Below are 22204 nucleotides of genomic sequence, written 5' to 3' on the forward strand. Positions count from 1 at the left end.
CCTGTGCCCCAGGCTGTTAGCATTTGTTCACATGAGGACACAGTGGAAGGGAATCTTATTTGGAATGCTTATTTCTGGTGTGCGCTGTACCAGCCTCTCAGGCGTGTGCAGTTCAGTACCATCTTCGGATGTAAACCTAGTGTCCTGTATCTCCAGAGCCACTTGTAACTTGTTTTTCCTGATCTCCCCCACAGCTTCTGGCCTGTGTTTGTGCAGCTATGATCCTCAGGAGGCACCTCATGGTCTGGAAAGTCTTTGCCCCAAAGTAAGTCCTAGGAGTTGGTTTAATGCTGGGTTAGGGCTCGTGTTCCTGACGTCTTGACTGGAGTTCGTAGATGATGATGTTGGAAGAGACTGTGATATATTTCTGACTTCTTACCTACCAGAGGCTTTAGGACTGTCCTTAAATAATTCGTGCTTCAGTTTCTGAAGATGGACTTGAGCTAGAGCCTAGAAATTTCCTCTAATCTTGATTTCCAAGGACATGTGGAGCCCGCCTGGAAGCTAAGAATATTCAAGGTGGAAAGCCAAGGGCAGGGATACAAGACCAGAAATGATAAACAAGCTGACCTTTGGGCTAGGAATGTGGGGTGGTCATTAAGAGGGTATTTTACCACAAGGGGGCTTTTGGCAAAATCATCATTAAAAAACCTAGACTCTCAAATACTCTCTGAAATCACGGAAATCTTAGAAACACGTACTATCATAAGAGTCCCAGACTCTGTAATACCGAGGAGCCTGTAGGAAAAAAACATCATGAAAGCCTAAAGTCTGGGAAAACAAGTTTTTACTGAAGTTATTGCAATGAGAAAAGGAGACAAATGATAAGTAGTGATTGATCAGAAGTTAATAGTAACTGCTTGTAAAGGCAATCACTACTCTAAGAGAATAAGTACAGTGATTAAGAGAAATGTATCACCAATTGCTTCAACATCATCCAGATCTGCAGTTGCTGGGGGCAGCCTTTCCTTTTTTTGCAGCATGCATTTGGAAAGGCAGTTGAGATATCACACAGTGCATCTACCCGTGACTGAGGTCTCCCCACCCTTGCTGTGAGGTGCTTAGCCTTTACACCATTGAACAAACAAATGATATCACCCCAAAAAGCAGAGTCTGGCCCCAGCTTTTTACTGCCCGCCACCTCCTGCTAGAATGCGACAAATGTCCCAAGAGGGGAGAGGAAGAAGTAGACAGATATTCTTTAAGCTAAGGGGCTGTAGAAACACAACATTCCTGTCCAGCTCCTCTCATTCTCACACACAGCACAATTCTACTGATACTGAAATGCTACTTTCTCACACTCTCGTTTATTAGCAATAGCACAGCACAACTCTTGATGATAGCAATGTGAAAAGTTACAGACGGAGCAATGCACACAGCAGTGCAAAACGAATCATCTGTGGGTCATCCATGTCATTTCAGGCCTGTCCATCAGGCCCTGTCACTTCAGAGGGATTTGTAATGCCACCTGGGTGTTGTCCTAAACAGCTTCTAAAGCAGAGATGTGCTTGGCTTCCAGGTTGCAGGCAGCAACTGTTGGGGAGTGAATGTAATTTGGATTTTAGGATTGGGGCTGCTACCAGCCTCCCACTGCCAGGAAAATCAGTCTGCTGGAAGTGAGGGCAGCAGCCTGTCCTTGCAGGTGTGCTGGCCATGGTGTCCTTACTGCTTCTGTTGTGCCTGCAGGTTCCTTTTTGAGTCGCTGGGCTTCATGGTGAGCAGTGTCTGCCTCCTGCTGGGGATCTCCCTGGTGATGCGTGTGGACTGTGCTGTCAGCACCTGGTTCAGCCAGCTCCAGCTCAGGTAGCATTGGAGATGTGGGGAACCCAACCTGCTCGTCGGCTGAGGCTGTGGTTGTCTCCCTGCCTACCTGGGGCTGGGAGAGATACACGAGCCACCAGCAACGAGTGCCTGCCGTCAGCAGTCAGGGGTTATCTCCAGCTCCCTGCCTCAGTGCTGCATGAAGGGGCCAGAGCCAACTGTTCCCTGCTCATTGCAGTGGTGTTTCTCAGCAGCGGAGGTCAGAGCTCTTGTGGGATGTTTGCTGGCAGTAGGACTCTGCTGCCAGATCCCAAGAAGGAAGAGTTCTGAAGCGCTCCTCTGGAGAAACACCACCCGGGGGTCTTGCTGCTGCTTTCCTGACAACTGTCTCCACTGTGTGGCTCGTTGGATTCGGCAGCCAGGATACCTTGCCTGTGCAGAGACATTGACTGATGGGAAGGGGCTTGGAGAGGAAGAGAAGAGGAGAGGGAAGGTTCTGCAGCCACCATTTTTCTTCACGTACCTGGTTGTCATTCTGGAATGAAAGCGCACATGGTTACACATACAGGTCGTTCCTGGGGTCTTGGTGGCAGCTGCTCCTCTTTGAAGTCAGTTGTTTGCCCTGTAGTGAGGCCTCTCCTGCTCTACACTCAATCCCATTTTCCTGGTCTTCCTCAGCTGTGGAAGGGGAGCAGGGAGCGCTCTGGGCTGCCTTGGACAGCCTGGAGCAGGCTTAGCTTTTTGCAGCAGTGGTAGCAGGGAAAACTGTGTCTGTGACCAAGAAACATTCCACTCACGGTCTTGGCCTGTCTGTGTCCTCTTGGGCTGGGCTGTAGCTGCCAGGGCTCCTGATCTCTTCCTGAGAGTAAATGGTTGAGTTGCAGCAGAATTTAGTGACAGAGCATTGGCTCATTGCCTTACTGGATCTGGTCAGGAGGAAAGGGGAGACTGGAGTGGCTGTTGGAGCTGCAAGAGCAGCCTTGGTGTGAGCTCCAGTGTCTGGAAACAGCTGCTTAAAAGCCCTGAGTGGGCAACAAATGTGGGAGGTGGCTTAACCCACTGATGTCTGTGTTTGTGGTGGGGTTATGTCACTTTGAAGGGTCCACAGGCAGTGAGCTGAAGGCATTTGTGATCCCATACTTGGTGCTTGTTTTGGTCTTGACCTGTGTTCTGCCTGGGGCTTTGTGCTGCAAGGTTGCTACCCCAGACTGCCCTTGACTGCTCGTAGCAGTGAGATATCATATTTATTTTCTCATGGGCAGAGATAGAGAACAGCAACTATGGTGCCTGGATAAATCCCAGCTAGATTCCCCCTGCAGTTTCGATGGGAGCTGGGATTCCTCACGGCCCTGAACCACTATGTGGCATTACTTGGTGCTATGAAACCTTTAATTTCTTTCCGTTCTGGAGAGAGGGAGCTGAGGACTGTTTGCCTGGGATCCCTGTGTTGATTTTTGTTCTGATCCCATTTTATCTCATGCACCATGACTGCCCCTGTTCCTCACTGCCAACTACTAGCATAACTCCAAGACTCTTACTCTCCTTCTCTGTGCTGTCAAGCCCTGGGGGAAGTGTCTCATCACCTCTGTCATCAGTTCAGTCCTTGCTATTGCCCAAGTGCCCAGTGACTGTAGAAAACAGTTTTTGAGGGCAGGTGTAGTTTTGTGTTTTACCCTTGGAAGATGTTTGCTTAGGTGTCAGGGTGCAGTTCCAGGGAGGCTTAAACTACTTGTAGTTTTGGATTTCCGCTGCCGAGCCTGCTGACCTGCTGGCTGTGCTTAGCCTCGCATCTTCCCTTCCCCGTGAGCCTGTCCTGCTTGATTTTGCCCCACACAACCAGGGACTGAGTTGAGGCTAGTGCTACTCTCTGGGCTGCCCTACTACCTGGGCTCACACACACCAGTGCTGGTGCAAGGTGGGAGGTAGCAGCATGCAGCAGGGCAAGCTGGAAGGGGCAGGAATGCATCAACATACAGTTAGATGGGCTTAAGCGGTCCCACACGTGAAAACAGGTGATTTGCTGTACACTGTGACTCCTTGGTGGCTGTATGGATCTCTGCTGGGGGGACCATGCTGATGGGTGAGGGCACATTGGAGTGAAGAGGAGGAAGGAGATGGAGGCAGCAGCCACCCAGTGAATGTTCATTTGAGGTGAGGTTAGTCTAGGTAACATGTCGCTAAATCTCAGGACTGGAGCACAAATAGGTTTTATTGTAATCTCATAACCTGGTTGAGAGCTTGTTGCCTGATTGTAGTTATGCTGGCAGAAACCCTTGTGGCTCCTAGTGCTGTAGTACCCCCGCCTCTGACATCCCTGCAGCTGCCACCAAGGCCCCGTGGCTCTTTTTCTTTCCCACCTGTGGGACTGGTTCCTTTCAGTGCCTGCCATCGTGCTGCTGAACTTTTCCCTGCCTGTTCTTCGTGGTCAGAGAACTCAGACCACACGTGGGCGTCCGTGTCCTCATCCCTCCAGTTGCCCCTCTGCCTTCCTGTGGCGGGTGGAGGCTCAGCCCCAGGAGGCCAGGACGAAGCAGAGGGGACAGCAGAGCTGCGGCACCATGAAAATACGCACACTTACCTAGCGGAAGACTAAACAGAACTTGCAGTAACAAAGCTGCAAGTACATTTTTATTGCTGCAGAGAGGCCAAGGAGTGCTGGCTGCTAGGCCAAGGCAGACTGACTACTACACCAAAGAATTCAGATTGAAGAAGATGAGTTTTCCAAGGGCTGGAGATGCTCTTGCTTTCTGTCATTGACTTTTTCAATCTTTGCTGATCTTCCCAAGCTTCCTTCAAGATGACCATATGGCTGCTGTTCTCCTGAGTGTGCTGGGGATAACAGAGTTAATGTTTGTCCAAGGCTTGGCAACCTTGGAAGCAGGATACACTGCAGATACTAGCACTGTGTTTGCTGAGCTAAAACTCCAGTGAATGTCTGGAGGAAGATGCCCGCTGTTCCATATCAAGGCTCTTGAAGAAGCCTGGCGTGCTGGGGAGCAGGCCTTGTCCTACATTCTGCTGTTGAGGTCATCACTGGAGCCTGCTGAGTCTCTCCTGGAGCAGTTACTCCAAGTAGTTTGTCTCTGCACCCTGTGCCCCTCAGCCAAGCCTGACGGGGGGACCTGTCATCCTCAGTGTTCTCCTCAGAGCAGTTTCATCCTGCGCTTCACTTGGGCTTTCGCAAGCGTTGTGTGTGTGCTCCACAGCAGCAGCTCCTGCTCAGTGCCCTGTCCCTCTGGGCAGGGGAGAGCTCCACCGGGAAACTACTATGGCGCAGACCAGGAATTGTGTCTCACTTGTGCTGCCTGGAAAACAGTGACCAAAAGCCAGCACCGCTGCGGAAGGTAGTGGCTGTTGGAAGCATCTCCCTGCCCTCATCTGTGGGACTGGCTCTGCCTCCATCATGATCCTAAGGGATGGCACTGCTGCAGGAACGCCATGACTCCATGTGTCTCCATTCCCACGCTTGTGTATCCATCCTGTCTCTGTCTGTTCTTCCCTCAACACTTCAGGCTGCTTATTTACACCAAGACACGGTCACACTGGCTGTGTGTGTGTCTCCTCTTCCCCTCGGGAAGCAGTGGTGCCAGCATGCACTCTCCTGAGCTCCAGCTCAATTTGCCACATGGATTGGAGCAAGACAGTTGCTTAATTTTTTGTTATTCACCTCTCTGTGCCTCAGTACCCCATTTGGGATAAAACAAGGGGATGGACTGAGTTCTGCAAAGCATTTGGGAGCTCTGCATGCCACGTGGTGCTGTGCTTTCCTGGGTTTCTCTACATATTTGGCCATTAACAATTTTGTTCTCTTACAGCAAAGACACTGGGAAGGTGGAAGTGATCCTTGAGTCTCTGCTAGGAAGCAGAGCCTTCTTTTTTCCTTAAAAAAGACCCAAACCAGGCAAGTTGGCAGCACTTCCATCACCCAACAGCTTCACCTCTGTACTACTTGGGGCTGGGGACCTGGTCCAGCTCCCTGTGCCCACACTTGCAGCACCGGGCTAACGCTGGGCTACCGCCAGGATGGTTCTGTTATTAAATGGCTCATTAATTAATCAGTGTGAGGAGAGAGTTGGTGTCCCAGGGTGGCTGCGGAGCAGATGCCTGCACAAAAAGCAGCGGTATCTTAGGCAGGGGGTGGGCACTGCCTCCTTGGCGCTGCTGGGGCGAGTGGGGCCCCCAGGACCACAAGGTCCTGGCTCGACAGCAGGGGCGGGTGGCTTTGTGCAACACACGGCTTTATTTCTTCTGGTGGGGTGGTGTGAGGCTCTGACTCCACGCCCTGTGCGTTGTTGTTTGGTCTCCAGCCAATCATAGAATCGTGGAATAGTTTGGGTCGGGAGGGATCCTAAAGCCCCTCCAGTTCCACACCCCTGCCATGGGCAGGGACACCTCCCACCAGCCCAAGCTGCTCAAAGCCCCTTCCAGCCTGGCCTTGAACATCTTTGTTGTAGAAAGGAGGGAGCTGGCCTTTTCTCCCAAGTGACAGGGGACAGGACAAGAGGGAATGGCCTCAAGCTCCACCAGGGGAGGTTTAGGCTGAACATTAGGAAAAAAAATTCCCAGAAAGGGTCATTGGGCACTGGCAGAGGCTGCCCAGGGAGGTGGTTGAGTCACCTTCCCTGGAGGGGTTTAAGGGACGGGTGGATGAGGCGCTGAGGAACATGGTTTAGTGATTAATGGGAATGGTTAGGCTTTATGATCCAGTGGGTCTTTTCCAACCTGGTGAGTCTATGATTCTATCTCCAGGGATGGGGCATCCACAGCTTCCCTGGGCAACCTGTGCCTTATTGGGAAGAATTTCTTCCTTATGTCTAATCTAAATCTCCCCTCTTCCAATTTAAAGCCATCCCCCCCGATCCCATCACTCCATGTCTTTGTGAGGAGCCCCTCCCCAGCTTTCCTGGAACCCTTCAGCTACTGGAAGGATGCTCTAAGATCTCCTTGGCGCCTTCTCCAGGCTGAACAGCCCCAACTCTCCCAGCGTGTCCTCCTGTGGAAGGTGCTCCAGCCCTCTGAGCACCTTCGTAGCCTCCTCTGGACCCGCTCCAACAGCTCCATCTCGTCCTTATGTTGAGGATTCCAGAACCGCACACGGTACTGCAGCTGCGGGTCTCTCTAAAGAGGAGCAGAGGGCTCCTCCTCCCTCCCCTTGCTGGCCGCCATGCTTTGTGTGCAGCCGGGAGGGAGCTGCGAGCAGCAGCCAATCAGCGAGGAGCGACCAAGCCAGGGGCGGTATCCGAGCCGGGTTCGGTGCCGCGGACCAATCAGCGAGCGGTATCCAAGCCGAGGGCCGTGACGTTCACCAATCAGCGGGCGGTATCCAAGCGGGGTTAGGTGCCGCGGGCCAATCAGCGGGCAGCGTCGCGCCTGGTGCCGGCCAATGGCGGCTGATGGCGGCGCGACGCGGGAGCCGGGCCGGCTGCGCGCCTGGGCGGCCGAGAGCCGGGCCCTGGCCGGGCGATGGCGGGTGCGTTCCGTCTCCTCCTCCCTCTCCTCCTCCCCCTTCCCCGCCGTCCCTGCGGGGCGGAGGGTGAGCGTGTCCCTTGCAGGCGGCGCGGCGCTCGGCGCGGGAGGCGCGGGAGCAGCGCGGCGGCTTCGCGGAGCTGCTGCGGGGGATGCGCGGTGAGTGGCGGGTCCCCCCGCGCCCCACGGCCCTTCCACACACCCCCCACCCTGGCCCGGCCCTGATTTAAAGCCATTTCTCCTCATCCAACTGAACATGAGCCAGCAGTGGCCCAGGTGGCCAAGAAGGCCAATGGCATCTTGGCTTGTATCAGAAACGGCGTGACCAGCAGGTCCAGGGAGGTTATTCTCCCTCTGTACTCGGCACTGGTGAGACCGCTCCTCGAATCCTGTGTTCAGTTCTGGGCCCCTCACCACAAGAAGGATGTTGAGGCTCTGGAGCGAGTCCAGAGAAGAGCAACAAAGATGGTGAGGGGGCTGGAGAACAGGCCTTATGAGGAATGGCTGAGAGAGCTGGGGTTGTTTAGCCTGGAGAAGAGGAGGCTGAGGGGAGACCTCATTGCTCTCTACAACTGCCTGAAAGGAGGTTGCAGAGAGCAGGGTGCTGGCCTCTTCTCCCAAGTGACAGGGGACAAGACAAGAGGGAATGGCCTCAAGCTCCACCAGGGGAGATTTAGGCTGGACATTAGGAAAAAATGTTTCACAGAAAGGGTCATTGGGCACTGGCAGAGGCTGCCCAGGGAGGTGGTTGATTCACCTTCCCTGGAGGGGTTTAAAAGACGGATGGTTGAGGTGCTGAGGGGCATGGTTTAGTGTTTGATAGGAATGGTTGGACTCGATGATCCAGTGGGTCTTTTCCAACCTAGTGATTCTATGGTTCTATGATCCCATCGCTCCATGCCCTTATATAAAGCTTTACCATAGCTCCTAAAGGCTGGAAGCTTCTCTAAGTTCCCTACGGAGCCTTCTCTTCTCCAGGCTGAGCATCTGCAGGTCTCTCAGGCTATCCTCAGAGCAGAGGTGCTACAGTTCTTAGATCATCTTCGTGGTCTCCTCTGGACCTGTTCCAACGGTTCCTGTATCCTACTTATCTTGGAGACTCCAAAACTTTACACAATATTCCGGGTAGGGTCTCACAAGGGCAAAGTAGAAGGGCAGAATCACCTCTCTCGCCCTGCTGGCCACGCTTCTTTTGATGAAGCCCAGGACACAGTTGGTCTTCTGGGCTGCGAGCACTCATTGGTGGCTCATGTTGAGCTTCTCATCAACCGGCACTCCAAGTCCTTCTCTGCAGGGCAGCTTCCAATCACTTCATCCCCCATTCTGTAATGAAACTGCAGATTGCCCCGACCCAGCTGTAGGAATATAGAATCATAGAATCACAGAATCGCTAGGTTGGAGAAGACTCACCGGGTCATCAAGTCCAATCATTCCTATCAATCACTAAACCATGCCCCTCAGCACCTCATCCACCCGTCCTTTAAACACCTCCAGGGAAGGTGACTCAACCACCTCCCTGGGCAGCCTGTTCCAGTGCCCAATGACACTTTCCATGAAAATTTTTTCCTAATGTCCAGGAAATATGAGTTGCTATGTAGAGTGCAGTGTCCATACTAATCCCTAATCTAATCATAGAAATTGGTGAAGTCCTCATTTTGTGATATTTAAGGTGTAAAACAAGGAAGGCTGCAGAAGGCCAGCATCTGTCCAGTGCTTCAAGAGCCAAAAAAGATGGGAGTCTATAGAATCATGGAATCATAATCTCTAGGTTGGAAAAGACCTTTGAGATCATCAAGCCCAACCATACCTGTCTACTACTAAATCATACCACTAAGCACATCATCTGCCTGTCTTTTAAATAACTTCAAGGATGGTGACTCCACCACCTCCCTGGGCAGCTGCTACAGTACTGGATAACTGTTTTGGTGAACAGATTTTTCGTAATTTGCAACTTGAAGCCATTCCCTCTCCTCCTATCACTTTTTACTTGGGAGAAGAGACCCAACACGCTCCTCGCTACAACCTCCTTTCACAGAGAGTTGTAGACAGGTGTGTTGGGATGTGTGACCCTGATGTGTGTTGGGAGCGGGTAGGCTATTGATGTGCTTTTGGGAGAGCTGGAAGGTCTCAGTTCTGGAGGACTGCAGCACCTGGATAGCTGGGGAATGGAAGTCTGCAGAGGTGTTGGTACCTGTAAAGCTGACACCTGGCTTTCTCTCTAGGCAGCGCAGTTCCCAGGCTGTTAAATCTCGCCACAACTAAACCAGTACTTTCCAGGACACTTCATTTGTCACAAAGCTAGGTGATAACACATTAATGTAGATGGTTTGTAGGGTTTTTCCTGACCTGCTTATTTTTTTTTTGGTTTGGCTGTGATACAGGGCTGCCGGCTGCCCTCCCCACCCTGCCTCTGGAGCTTACTGTCCTCTACAACTCCCTGCTTTTCACTCTGGGAGCTTCTGACTCTGCTGTCGAAGGAGAAGCAGAAGGAATACGCCAGGGCCTCCTCAGGGGTAAGAGGATCATTCTCTGTAAGGGAGCTCCATAGCATCTGGGGGAATGTTCTCCATGGTTTGGAGATGGGTGGTGACCGGCTGGAGGTGGGAGGGCTATGAGCAGGGAAGTCTGGCTCTGCTGGGAAGGGCAGGAATGGGATGGCTTGTGGCCAGGGACACTGTGCAGCTGCCTGGCTATCTGCCTGCTGCTGCCTGCAGGGATCGACCATAGGTTTTGAGGGAAATGAGGGTTTTCAGGGCATAAAATGTGAAGTTTCTAGCAAAGTTTTAGTGACAGTAGAAAATGAGTCTTGTCTATAGTTGCAGTGTGGTGGCTTCAAAGGAAAGTCACTGCACTGGGCTGCAGGATGGAGACTGATCTGCAGTGTCAGCACATGCTTGCCCAGGGGCAAGTGGCCTCAAGAGGACTCAACAGAGCTGGAGCTGAGGCTCTGAACCACGTGTCGTCTTCTGTGCCTGCTGCTGTTAATTCCAATGTCTGGGAGTTTGGTTCCTCTGCTGCTGAGGCCAGGCCAGCCCTGGAACCTCACTCCTTCCTCACTACGAGGAGGCCATGCTTGCTTGAACCCCTCAGGAGACGCTGTTGGAAGTGCCACCTGCTGTCTCATGGTTGGGGTTGTTTTGTTTGGGGTTTTTACAGTTCTGGAGGCCTGTGGGGCCAGCGGGCAGGATCTCAGCACCGAGGAACTGTGGCAGAAGGTGCTGCAGGAGGTGAAGATGGAAGACCTGCAGGCACCTCTGCACCGACTGGGGGCCCTGCAAGCAGCGTGGTGGCTCGCAGCCAGCCGTCTGGGAAGTGCCACCAGCCTCTTCCGGCTCCTGAGCAACACTGAGGTAACAGGGCACAGGCTGTGCAGCTCCCAGTTTTCTGCACTGAAGTAACTGCACAGATATAGGTACCCATGGGTTTGCTAAAGGAGGCAGAGCTAGCATAAGCATTGTTTGTCATAAAACCCACTCTGCAAAATGTTGCTGTGGCATTTAGAGACCTGAACCCATTTGTGCTGCTCAGGCAGTATCAGTAACTCTTTCCCTGGTGCCTGAGTGCGTTATCAGGTCCCAGAGTATCTCCTGCCTGCTGGGATCCTGGGCCTTAAGGTGCCAGAGTGGAGATTTGTGCTGGCTGGAAGGCGGCTGCAGGAGGATTGGCAGCCTCTTCAGAGAGCAAGCTGTGAGCAGTGGGATGGCAAAGGAACCTTCCCAGCTGATCGTGAGGGTGGTGTGAAGGCTGCTGAGGGGTCCCATATTTGGTAAATGCCCTCCAACAGCACTTGGATCTGCCTTGCCGGGATCCCCTTGAGGTGCTTCTTGCTCTGAGGTGGGAAGGTGCTGCTCCAGGCAGGAATCACTGCAGCTGAAGCGATGCAGGGTGGTAGGACATTGCTCTGCAGCACAGAGAGCAGAGCAAAAGGGTTTGGTTGGGTGTTTCTCTGTGCCCTGAGACTGGTGTTTCCTGCCTACCTTCAGCATCTCCTGCTCTCTCTCTCTTCTCTGTGTATTCACAGGATCTGAGGAGAGCTCACTGCAGCAATGGGGAGAACGAGCTCCTCTCCTTACTCAAGGCATGGCGGGTACCTCCTGAGGAGGCCTCTCTGCCCCTGGTACAGAGTGCCGAGGATGTGAAAGAGGTCCTCTGCACCGCAGCAGCCTTCCTGCAAGGTTTGTGTGGAGGAAGTTCTCACGCCATTGCAATCTCCCACTGCTTTCCTGTCCCAGGACCCCCTCTCCCTACCCTTATCCTGTTTTTTTTTTCCCAAGCAAATCATGCCTTGGAGTTTTCTGGGCTGAGCCTCTGGGTCTCAGCTTTGCTGTTTGGTATTCAAAGAGCTTCTCTCCTTTTTCCCCAGCTTGAGCCTTCTTCTGCACTGTCACAGGGTTCCTCTGCCTGTCTGACGCTGTAGGTGGGTGTCTGAGCCCTGCAGAGAACTTGTATAAAGCAGAAGGCTCGCAGGGGACTTTTGAGGATTTTCCTTTCTTCTGTCTGTCTTCTGGCACTCGCCTTGTTGCAAGCACTTTGTTCCCATCAGATCACAGTGCTGCGGAAGCCACGCAGCATTGTTGTACAGCTTTGTAGCCCAATGTCACAGCAGGTGACTGATCTCTTCTGACTACTGCATTCTGTCCTGCTCATGTTGCTGTCTTGACAATCCCAGCAGCTCGTGGGGCAGCCAGTGCTGCTTCGCTGACGCAGGGAGCTCCTGCCCACAGACCTCTCTAAAGCCTCTGGAGTGACAACAACACTTCCAGCAGTGAGGTGGCAGATGTGAATGTGATGTAGGCATGTGAGAGCAGCCCCAAAGGGAAGCTTGAAATGAGGATTGAAAGAAAAGCAAATACTGTTTGCAATAAATATTCATGGATTAATATCCCAAAGCATCCTGCTGGAAGATGGCCCAGATGCGCTGGAAGGAGTCTTTGTGAGATTTTGTGTGTGCTTTCCCATCAGCAGTGCTGCTGCTGCGCATGGATGCACCAGCAGGCCGGCCCAGCACCCACCTCCGCCTTATTCCAGGCCAAGGCAGGCATCTTGGCATCTCGGAAGCTGCTGTTGTTTCTCCTAAACGTGTCCATCAAGTGGCTTGTTGTCTTGCAATGCCACCAAGCTAAAGATGGCAGCTTTGCAGCATCCTGCTGAGCATTGCTGCATTTGCAGGGGATCAGCAGGTTCCTACGGCACTGGGAAACAAAGGACACCTCTGCTTGTTTGGGTGCCAGGTGGAGCAGGAAGGGGAGCCACAGAACTGAGATGTTGGATCTGTCCTAGGGCTGCAGGAGCTGGAGGCTGGGAACTTCCCTGCTGCCCTCTCCCTCCTTCAGGAGGCCGCGGGAGGATTCTGCTCCAAGACCGTCCTGGCCCAGATCTACACCTGCCTCAGCTGCTGTGCTCAGCGAATGGTAACGGCCGGGGCTCTTCTCTATCGGTGGGGAGAGGAGAAAAACACCTAGAGCAGGGTGGGGAGCAGTCTGATGTCCAGGCTGCCTCTGCGCATTCTAGGCTGCTGCAGGAAGGCAAGGTCCTGAGCAGAATTTGCCATTGTGGCTCCAGTCTCCTCAGAGAGATGCAAAATCCAGGCACAAAGAATCGCTGCTCAGAAACCAGCCTGAGGACAGCTGCCTGTGGATGAAGTGCTGCCCTTGCTCAGCAGGGATCGATGGGGAAGCACAGCAAGGATCTGGATGCCACCAAACAGTGAGGATGTCCTTGCATCACATACCTCTTCCCACTTAATTAGGGCAAGCCTCAGACAGCCCTTCAGCACCTGAGACGGGCCCTCCAGGTGGACTTCCAGTGCCTTCCTGCCTTGTCCCGCGTGGCAGCCCTGTACCACGAACTGGGGGAGACGGATGCAGAGCTGCAATCCCTGGCTCTGCTTTATGAGGTTTGTCTGCTTCCTGTAGCTCTGGGTTGATTTTTGCGCAGCAGAGCCTGCTCAGAGCTTCAAGCAGGCTCCTGCCTTCAAGGGGGGTTGTTTGACCCTGGAGGGGTCCCCAAAGTGGGCTACAGCAATCCAGCCATGGTGCTGCCATCATCCGTTGGCAGGAAGGATCCCAGCAAGGCCTAAAATTCCTGCCCAACACCTGATGCTTGCATGTGGCAAGACGTTTGGGTCCCAGTTCATATTCTTGGTGGCTTGGGAGAGGAGTTGACACTCTAACAGTCTCCTTACAAAGTATCTAATAGTAAAGAGGCCATTAAGAGGCAGGTAGGGTTGTGAGGGGGTGTGTGCTAGGCATGGTAACCTTGATCTGACTGGGAGGAGCAGGTCGCAACAGTAGGCACAGAGTTAGCTTCTCAGCTGTTTGAAATCCATCAGATATAAACACAGCTGTGGAGGGTGCTCTCTCCTTACAAATAGCCCAAGATCTGATCTAACTAGATCTGCAGCTGAAGTGGGAGGTGGTGTCCAGGCAGCTCAGAGCACCTTGAACTAAAAACCTGAGATGATCTGGGTGATCTTGCAAATCTCACAAGGCCTTGTGGAGACGAGAATTCTGCGTGTCCCTGTGTGATCCTGATTGCTCTTCCTGGAAGCAGCTGTGCTATAGCAAGTGAGAGCAGCATAGCCGTGCCTATGAAGTGCAGCCATTCTGCTCAACTAGGTGCATCTGCAGATGCCAGAAGGGACAGATGACTGTAGGTGCTTGGGACTTCAGCAGTTTTGTGTTGAGCATATTTTCTATTCTTGTTTTACAGGCTCTGGAAAAAAACCCTCCAGTGGCTGCTTCCTCTAGTCCACATTCTCTAATCCGAACAGAGCTTCTTGTCCACACACCAATACTATCTTCTCTCCTCCGCCGTTGCCACCCCTCTGAAGTGAAGTACCTGCTGGCGCAGCGGTGTCTCCGGAATGGGAGGTAACAGCGCCTCTGGTCTGTTTACAGCACACTGCTTGTTTGGGCTCTGCATTTTTCTCTGTGCTTCTGGAAATGTTTTGGTTCAGTTCTGCTATTGTAGGTCTTCTCAGAGCACTGGTGTCATGACCAGAGCGAGTGTGGTGCAGGGAGAGCACGTGGGCTGGCGATCCAGGTTCCCCCTGGCTGCTGGCACCCCTCTGCTCCTTCCACCATACATTCTGTCTCTCCTTGTGCAGGGTGGCTGATGCGGTGGAACATTACCTGGATTTCCTGGCTATGCTTCAAGAGGGGCTGCAGCAGCAGGTAAGTGTCCTCATGAAAGCTCTCTTGGTGAGTTGGCAAATGAGATTTGGATCCCCATCCCAAGGACTGGACCCAGGCATCAGCTCTGCATCCAGGTTTCAGTGCCTAGTTTGGGATGTGAAGGAAAGGAGGCAGGGGCTGGCACCCCTGACCTGTGTGATGTCTACCTATGGTTTCACACCAGACACCACTTGCCACTGCTGTTTGAAGAAACAGATTCCCCTTCCCTGCGGCGAGCAGCTTTTGGTCTGGTTTTTTATGTCCTTCATTTCAAGAATAGAGATTTGCCACCTTGACTTTACTGAGCCATTAGTGCTTCACAGCTTCTGCCTTCTCTGATAGGCTCCAGAGTCTGTGGGAGCGTGTCTGAACTTTGCTGGGCTGCACTTGTAAGCACAGGGTTGTTTTGCTTGGCTGGATGCTCTGCAGTACTTTGTCTGAGCACTGCCTGTGCCCTCACTCCCCAGGTGCCCCTAGATGGTGACTCAGCTCTGCCCAGGATCCCTGAGGTGTTCCTGGAAGCAGCCTCTGCCTTGAAGCAGGCTGGGAGGCACCAGGATGCCATAACCATGTGCGAAGAAGTCATCAGCCGGACGACTGACCTTATCCCACGGATGTTACGAGTGGAAGAGAGGGTGGAGCAGCTGGAGTGCCCATTGCCAGGGGCAGGGCCGGCGAGTGGACTCCCATCCCAGAAGAAGGAGAGTCTGCGTTGCCTTGCCTGGAGAGCAGCTGGATTCCTGCACCAGGGCTGGGCGTGGGCCACACTGGGGAAAAACAAGGAAGCTGTAACACAATTCAGCAGGTGAGGGAGCCTCACTGGGAAAAGGGGCCTCCCAGACAGCAGCAGTTGTGGGTAGGGGAGTGCAGGGCACAGCACAGGGTCTGGTCTGGCCTGGCAACTTGCAGCCAATTTCCCAGCCTGGGGCACTACTGAGTCTCCTCTATCCCCCCACCCACAGGTGCCTCAACGATCTCTTGCGAGTCCAGCTTTATGGGTCTGGCATGGAACCAGCAGGTAGGGCGCTGCACAGCGGGGACAGGCTGGGTTGGGATCTGTGTGCTTGGCAGCTGTGGGTACAGGAGCAAGGGGCTGAGCCCAGCATCACCTCTGGTGGGAAGTGCTTGTCCCAGCTGCTGGAGCTCTTTGCCACAGCGGAGCCTCTGAAGGGACTGGGTGGAGCAGGGTCTGACCTCAGCTCTGCCTCCTTCCCTATTGTCCAGGTGACAGTGAATAGGGCTGTGAACTGGGGAAGCTTTTCAAATTCAGATTTCAGGGAAGAGATTTGTACTGGTTGTGCAGATGGGCAGCCAAAGGCCACACTGCTGCTGAAGTCGCTGTTCACTTCAGCAGTGTAACATGCCAAGCTTTCTTCACTCACCCTCCACCACCTTCCAGCCTGGCAGAGAGGCTCAGCTCCACTTCTGGGAGCAGGAAGATGAGCAGCCCAAGGAAATGTTTGACCTGTCCTGGCTGCTGACCTGGGACAAGGGAGGGAGTGTCTGGAGGATGCCATCTCCCAGGTCTGTTTTAATTTCCATGCCAGAGAGTCTCTTGCCAGAAGTGAAGGTGCTCCAGAAGATCAGGTTGCTCTCCCTCATTGGAAGAGGTGCACAATTCCTGGAACAGGGGAAGCACAAGGAAGCCTTGTTGGATTTCCAGCATGGTTTGCAGATCTCGCCAGGTAAGAGCCTCATTTTGGTCAGGAACAGAGGACATTTCCACAAATTTATCCTGGGCTCCTTTGTATCTTCAGGAGAGTGGTGATATGCTTTAGTCTATTCTTACTGTAGTGTCGCACAATCATTAAGGCTGAAAAAGACCTCTAAGATCATCCAGTCCACCTATCAGCCCAACACCACTGTACCTGCTAAACCACATCCTCAAGTGCCACATCTCCAGGGATGGAGGCTCCACCACTTCCCTGTGTAGCCTGTTTGAGTGCTTTTTTGCGAATATCCAACCTAAATCTCTCCTGGCACAACTTGAGGCCATTTCCTCTCATCCTACTGCTAGTTACTTGGGAAAAGAGACCAGCACCCACCTTGCCACAGCATCCTTCCAGGTAGCTACAGACAGTAATCAGGTCTCACCTCAGCCTCCTTTTCTCAATATTAAGCAGCCTCAGTTCCCTCAGCCATTCCTGATAACACCTGTGCTCCAGGCATTAATGCCAAGGACTAGAGTAGGGCTGCTAGCGATGTTACATACTTGGAATGCTCCTCTGGGACATGGTCACCTCCCTGCCCTGGATAAGGAGACAAAACTTGTCAGAGGAGTGTGTCAGAACCCTGCCCGCAACCTGTGCCTGGAGACAGCTTGAACATTTCTCTTGTTCTTACCCAGAGAGGTTTTGCTTTCCTAGAGCAGAGCAGCTGGATTTCCACTTCCTCCTAGGAATCAGCTTATTCGTGGCTGGCAGTCCAGAGGCCTGTCAGGGAAGAAGGGAGCTGGATGGGGAGCTGTACATGTTCCCAGCACAGCCAAGGCATGACTAGTGCTGCTTCCAGGGGTGACCCTGCTCAGTGCTCCAGCCCTGCTGACATGCCACAGGGATGTGAGCTCTGCAGGGCTCTCCCTGGCTTGCAGGCCCCGGTCCTCATTAAGGCGTCCTCCTTTTGGGGGTGCATGAAACACCCCAACACGTCTCCAAACAGAGGTGTGGCTGGCTGTGCTGTGGGGTTAATGAGAGCCTGCAACACAGCTGGGACCGTCTCCTCCCTACACTCAGCTCCTTCATCCAGCTGCTAAGCTTCTTTTGCAACACCCCACAGCCCACGGCAGTGCTGGAAACTGCTCCTCCCCTGCTGAAGGTTGAATTCTTGCTTCCTGTCTTGCAGGTGACCCAGCTGCTGCCTCCTACCTTGTGCAGGCTCTGTGGGAGCTGAACCGAAAGCAGGAGGCGGCTGCTCACTGGCAGAAGTTCTCCCAGAGCTCCACTGGAGAGGATGAGCAGCAGGAAAGGTGTGTAGAGGGATGGGTGGGATCTCAGCTGGCCACTGGGGAGCCTCAGCAGCGCAGCTCATGTTTCAAGTTGCGTGGACAGTTTAGTTCAGTTCCTGCCTGCATACACAGCTCAACTGAGGAGCATCCCACCATGTCTGCTCTGAGACACCTTGGGCTGTAGCTCCACAGAATATCCTGAGGCACAAAAGAGCTGATATACGGAGTCAAATAGGAGGACAGAGCTGGGAGACAGATCCAGGGCCTCTGCACAGTGCACGGAGGAACGAGCTTCCCAGTTAGACCATGGCAAGGGAACACCACAGTTCTTGCTGCTGCAAGGGTCCCTTCTCTTTCAGGTCCTTCCCTTTGTACCTGGTTTCATGTCTGAGGCAAGCAACGTTCCCGCACAGTGAATCTCTCAGCAGGAGCATACAGGACTACCTGGGGATCACAAGCCAGGAATCCTCAAGCTAGCCTGGTCTGTCCCGGCATCCCAACCTGCGGAAGTCTCCCTGCGCGAAGCTGGCACAAGGCCTTTAAGGACTCCTCCAATACTCAGAATAACTGTTGGACAAAGCTGGACTCCCAGAGGAAACAGTATAGCTTTCCTTTCTAATAAATGCCTCAGCTCTACTTCGCGTAAGCTTTTCTCTACAGAGCAAACGAGTGCAGTCATGGTCTTGATGCTCCCTGGAGCAGCTCTGTTCTCATGGGCTGTGCCGTGGGTGTGTGGGAGATGGAGGACAGAGATGCCTTCATCATCTGTGCTACTGTACCTGGCAGGGCTGGCTCTGTGCTCCACGGAGCTGGAGGGAAAGCCACTTAGTTTTGTAAAGCCAAGGGTCATCAGATTGTCTGTTGTACCTCTGCTTTGTGTACTGTTTGTTTTACTCCCTCACCATAGTTCAGAGCCTGGAGAAGTGGTTTAGTCTGAAGGGCACAGCTCTGAGGTCTGAATTCCAGACTGTTCCAGCCAAGAATGGCAGCAAGGCTGAGACCTGTCCCTGTGTGTCCCACGTGGCCAAGGCCAGCAGTATTCTGGCTTGTATCAGAAGCAGCGTGGCCGGCAGGGGAGTGATTCTGCCACTGCACTCAGCATCGGTGAGGCTGCACCTCAAATCCTGTGTTCAGGTTTGGGTCCCTCGCTACAAGACAGTGAGGGGCTGGGGTGCATCTAAAGGAGGGCAAAGAAGCTGGCGAAGGGGCTGGAGCTGCTCAGGGAACTGCAGATGTTTTGTCTGGAGGAGGCCAAAAGGAGATAAAGGCTGTATTGAAGAGAGGGGTGTTGGTCTCTTCTGTCAAGTAAAAAGCGATAGGATGAGAAGAAATGGCCTCAAATTGTGCAGGGGTGTGGTTGTGGGGTTAGATTGGATATTAGGTGAATTTCTTTACTGAAAAAGTGAAGCACTGGAATGGGCTGCCCAAGGGAGTGGGCCAGTCTCCCCCTCTGCTCCAGTCTCGTGAGACCCCACCTGGCTGGAGTACTGTGGCCCATTCTGGAATCCCCAACATAAGAATACGGAACTGTTGGAATGTGTCCAGAAGAGGCTGTGAAGACAATCAGAGGGCTGGAGCACCTCTGCTCTGAGGACAGGCTGAGAGAGGTGGGGTTGTTCAGCCTGGAGAAGAGGAGGCTGCTGAGAGACAAGGGGAGAGACCTCTACAAGGGCATAGAATGATGGGATGAGGGGTTTAAAATTGCAAGGGGGAAGAATTAGATTACACAATAGGAAGAAATTCTTAGAATCATGGAATCACTAGGTCGGAAAGGACCCACTATTCCTATCAATCACTAAGCCGTGCCCCTCAGCACTTCGTCCACCTGTCCTTTAAAACACCTCCAGGGAAGGTGACTCAACCACCTCCTTGGGTAGCCTGTTCCAGTGCCCAATAACCCTTTCTGTGAAGAATTTTTTCCTCCTGTCAAGCCGGAACCTCCCCTGGCGGAGCTTGAGGCCATTCCCTCTTGTCCTGTCCCCTGTCACTTGGGAGAAGAGCCCAGCTCCCTCCTCTCCACAACCTCCTTCTAGGTAGTTGTAGAGAGCAATGAGGTCACCCCTCAGCCTCCTCTTCTCCAGGCTAAACAACCCCAGCTCTCTCAGCCGCTCCTCATAAGGCCTGTTCTCCAGCCCCTTCACCAGCTTCATTGCTCTTCTCTGGACTCTCTCCAGAGCCTCAACATCCTTCTTGTGGTGAGGGGCCCAGAACTGAACACAGGATTTGAGGAGTGGCCTCAGCAGTGCCGAGTACAGAGGGAGAATAACCTCCCTGGAGCTGCTGGTCACGCCGTTTCTGATACAAGCCAAGATGCCATTGGCCTTCTTGGCCACCTGGGCCACTGCTGGCTCATGTTCAGTCCCTGTCAACCAACACCCCCAGGTCCCTCTCCTCCAGGCAGCTTTCCAACAAGTCTTCTCCTAGTCTGTAGCTGCACAGGGTTGTTGCGCCCCAAGTGCAGGACCCGGCATTTGGCCTTGTTAAACCTCATGCCATTGGTCTCAGCCCAGCGGTCCAGCCTGTTCAGATCCCTTTGGAGCCTCCGACCCTCCAGCAGATCCACACTTCCACCCAGCTAAGTGTCACCCACAAACTTGCTAAGGGTGCATTCTTCCCCATGAGGGCGCTGAGGCACTGGCACAGGTTGTCCAGAGCCGCGAATGCCCCATCCCGGGAGGTGTCCCAGCCCAGGCTGGACGGGCTCCAGGCCCACGGCAGGAGGTGGAACTGACCCCGCGGCTCGGCCCCGCCCAGTGCTCGGGCTGCAGCCAATCACGAGCTCCTCCCCCGTTTTCCCATTGGTGGATTTTTGCCATTGGCTGCCCCGGCGCGTGTTGCCGGGTAGAAAAGCGGCGGCCGGTGCGGCGATTGTCTGGGGGGACTGGGGTGTCCTGGACGATGGCCGCAGGGCATGAGCCAGGAGGAGGCGACGTGGGGCCTGGGGTGTCCTGGCAGTCAGGAGGCACCGCCGTGTCCTGGGGGGAGGGAGATGACCGGGGCTAGCAGGAAGCTTGGTGGAGATCGGTGTGAGGTCTTGCACCTGGGGACACATAACCCTGGCGTGCACCTGGCTGGAGAACAGCTCTGTGGAGAAGGACCTGGGGCACTTAGTATCGTAGAATCATAGTATAGTTTGGGTTGGAAGGGGCCTTAGAACCCGCCCAGTTCCAACCCCCCTGCCATGGGCAGGGATGCCTTCCACTAACCCAGGCTGCCCAAGCCCCATCCAACCTAGCTCAGGGATGGGGCAGCCACAGCTTCCCCGGGCAACTGTGCCAGTGCCTCCCTGCTCTCACAGTGAAGAAATTCTTCCTTATATCTAGCCTAAATCTCTCCAGTTTGTAGCCATTGCCCCTAGTTCTGTCACTACAAGTCTTTGTGAACAGTCCCTCCCAAGCTTTCTTGTACGGGAAGATTGCCATAAGGCCTCTTCAGAGTCTCCCCTCCCCTCCCCTCCCCTCCCCTCCCCTCCCCTCCCCTCCCCTCCCCTCCCCTCCCCTCCCCTCCCCTCCCCTTCCCTTCCCTTCCCTTCCCTTCCCTTCCCTTGTTTTCTGTCTCTTTCTAGCGTAAGTCGCTTTATGAGCACAATTAATAAAGCACCAATTTAGATTGAAATTTTACTCCCTTGACTTGTTGAATTATTTGCACTCTGAAATCATAAATGAAATGAACCATCACATGTCCACAGAGTGGACTGCGACAAGGGTTTAGAGGGAAAGCCCTGTGAGGAACAGCTCAAGTCACTTGGTCTGTTCAGCCTGGAGGAGACTGAAGGGAGACCTCATTGTGGTCTGTGGCTTCCTCTCAAGGGGAGGAGGAGAAGGTGCTGATCTCTTCTCTCTGGAGAGCAATGATGGGATCCAAGGGAACGGCAGGAAGATGTGCCAGCAGAGGGTTAGGTTGAATATTAGGAAAACATTCTTCACCCAGAGGGCTGTGGAGCACTGGAACAGGGAACCCAGGGAAGCAGTCATAGTGCCAAGCCTGAAGCAGTTGGCTAGCACCCTTGGACACATGTTGGGAATTCTGGGGTTGTCCTGTGCAGGGACAGGAATTGGACTCCATGACTGTGGTCAAGGCAGGTGATTCTGCCCCTCTACTACACTCTTGTGAGACCCCACCTGGAGTGTTGTGGCCAGTTATGGAAGAATATGGAACTGTTGGGGTCCAGAGGAGGCCACAAAGATGATCTGAGGGCTGGAGCACCTCTGCTTGGAGGGCAGGCTGAGAGAGTTGGGGCTGTTCAGCCTTGGGGAAGGCTCTGGGGAGACCTTAGAGCAGCTTCCAGGGCCTGAAGGGGCTACAGGAAAGCTGGGGAGGGGCTTTTTACAAGGTCATGGAGGGATGGGATGAGGGGGGATGGCTTTAAATTGGAGAGGGGAAGATTTGAATAGGATGTTAGGAAGAAATTCTTCCTGATTGGGGTGGTGAGGCACTGGCACAGATTGTCCAAGGAAGCTGTGGATCATGGAATCATAGAATAGTTTGTGTTTGAATGATCATCCAGTTCCAACTGCCCTGTGATGCCCCATCACTGAAAGTGTCCAAGGCCAGGTTGGATGGGGCTTTGAGCATCCTGGTCTGGTGGAGGTGTCCCTGCGATCGTAGAATCATAGAATCACCAGGCTGGAAAAGACCCATCGGATCATTGAGTCCAACCATTCCTATCGATCACTAAGCCATGCCCCTCAGCACCTTGTCCACCTGTCCTTTAAGCACCTCCAGGGAAGGTGAATCAACCACCTCCCTGGGCAGCCTGTTCCAGTGCCCAATGACCCTTTCTCTAAAATATTTTTTTTCCTAATGTCCAGCCTAAACCTCCCCTGGCGAAGCTTGAGGCCATTGCCCCTTGTCCTGT

General features: G+C 53.5%; 2 protein-coding genes across 3 annotated transcripts in view; both read left to right on the plus strand.

The window, feature by feature from the left end:
• The window catches only part of PIGO (phosphatidylinositol glycan anchor biosynthesis class O), a 389616-nt gene that overhangs the window by 12656 nt on the left and 354756 nt on the right, over positions 1 to 22204 (plus strand). For both annotated transcript variants that reach the window (XM_069880917.1, XM_069880918.1), the window contains 2 exons: positions 195 to 265; positions 1687 to 2926. In XM_069880917.1, coding sequence (XP_069737018.1) covers positions 195 to 265; positions 1687 to 1807 — 192 coding nt within the window. In that variant the 3' untranslated portion in view covers positions 1808 to 2926. The remainder of the gene's footprint in view (positions 1 to 194; positions 266 to 1686; positions 2927 to 22204) is intronic.
• FANCG (FA complementation group G) lies at positions 6926 to 17940 on the plus strand. The gene is made up of 15 exons (XM_069880658.1): positions 6926 to 7038; positions 7099 to 7231; positions 7314 to 7386; positions 9609 to 9740; positions 10384 to 10577; positions 11249 to 11402; positions 12508 to 12638; positions 12977 to 13123; positions 13939 to 14099; positions 14336 to 14402; positions 14870 to 15207; positions 15365 to 15420; positions 15950 to 16087; positions 17244 to 17367; positions 17706 to 17940. Exons 1-15 carry the CDS (start codon positions 6926 to 6928, stop codon positions 17821 to 17823), a joined length of 2079 nt encoding a protein of 692 aa, XP_069736759.1. The 3' UTR covers positions 17824 to 17940.

This window comes from Phaenicophaeus curvirostris, chromosome Z (genome assembly GCF_032191515.1).
Source record: "Phaenicophaeus curvirostris isolate KB17595 chromosome Z, BPBGC_Pcur_1.0, whole genome shotgun sequence".
NCBI classification, from domain to species: domain Eukaryota; kingdom Metazoa; phylum Chordata; class Aves; order Cuculiformes; family Cuculidae; genus Phaenicophaeus; species Phaenicophaeus curvirostris.

What these genes read in the sequence shown, in the direction of transcription:
- FANCG (XM_069880658.1), top strand. Translation starts at nt 6,926, where the DNA reads ATGCTTTGTGTGCAGCCGGGAGGGAGCTGCGAGCAGCAGCCAATCAGC. An exon ending in CGGTGTCTCCGGAATGGGAG is followed by an intron (nt 14,100 to 14,335) that starts GTAACAGCGCCT and finishes CTCCTTGTGCAG; the next exon opens with GGTGGCTGATGCGGTGGAAC. An exon ending in AAGAGGGGCTGCAGCAGCAG is followed by an intron (nt 14,403 to 14,869) that starts GTAAGTGTCCTC and finishes CTCACTCCCCAG; the next exon opens with GTGCCCCTAGATGGTGACTC.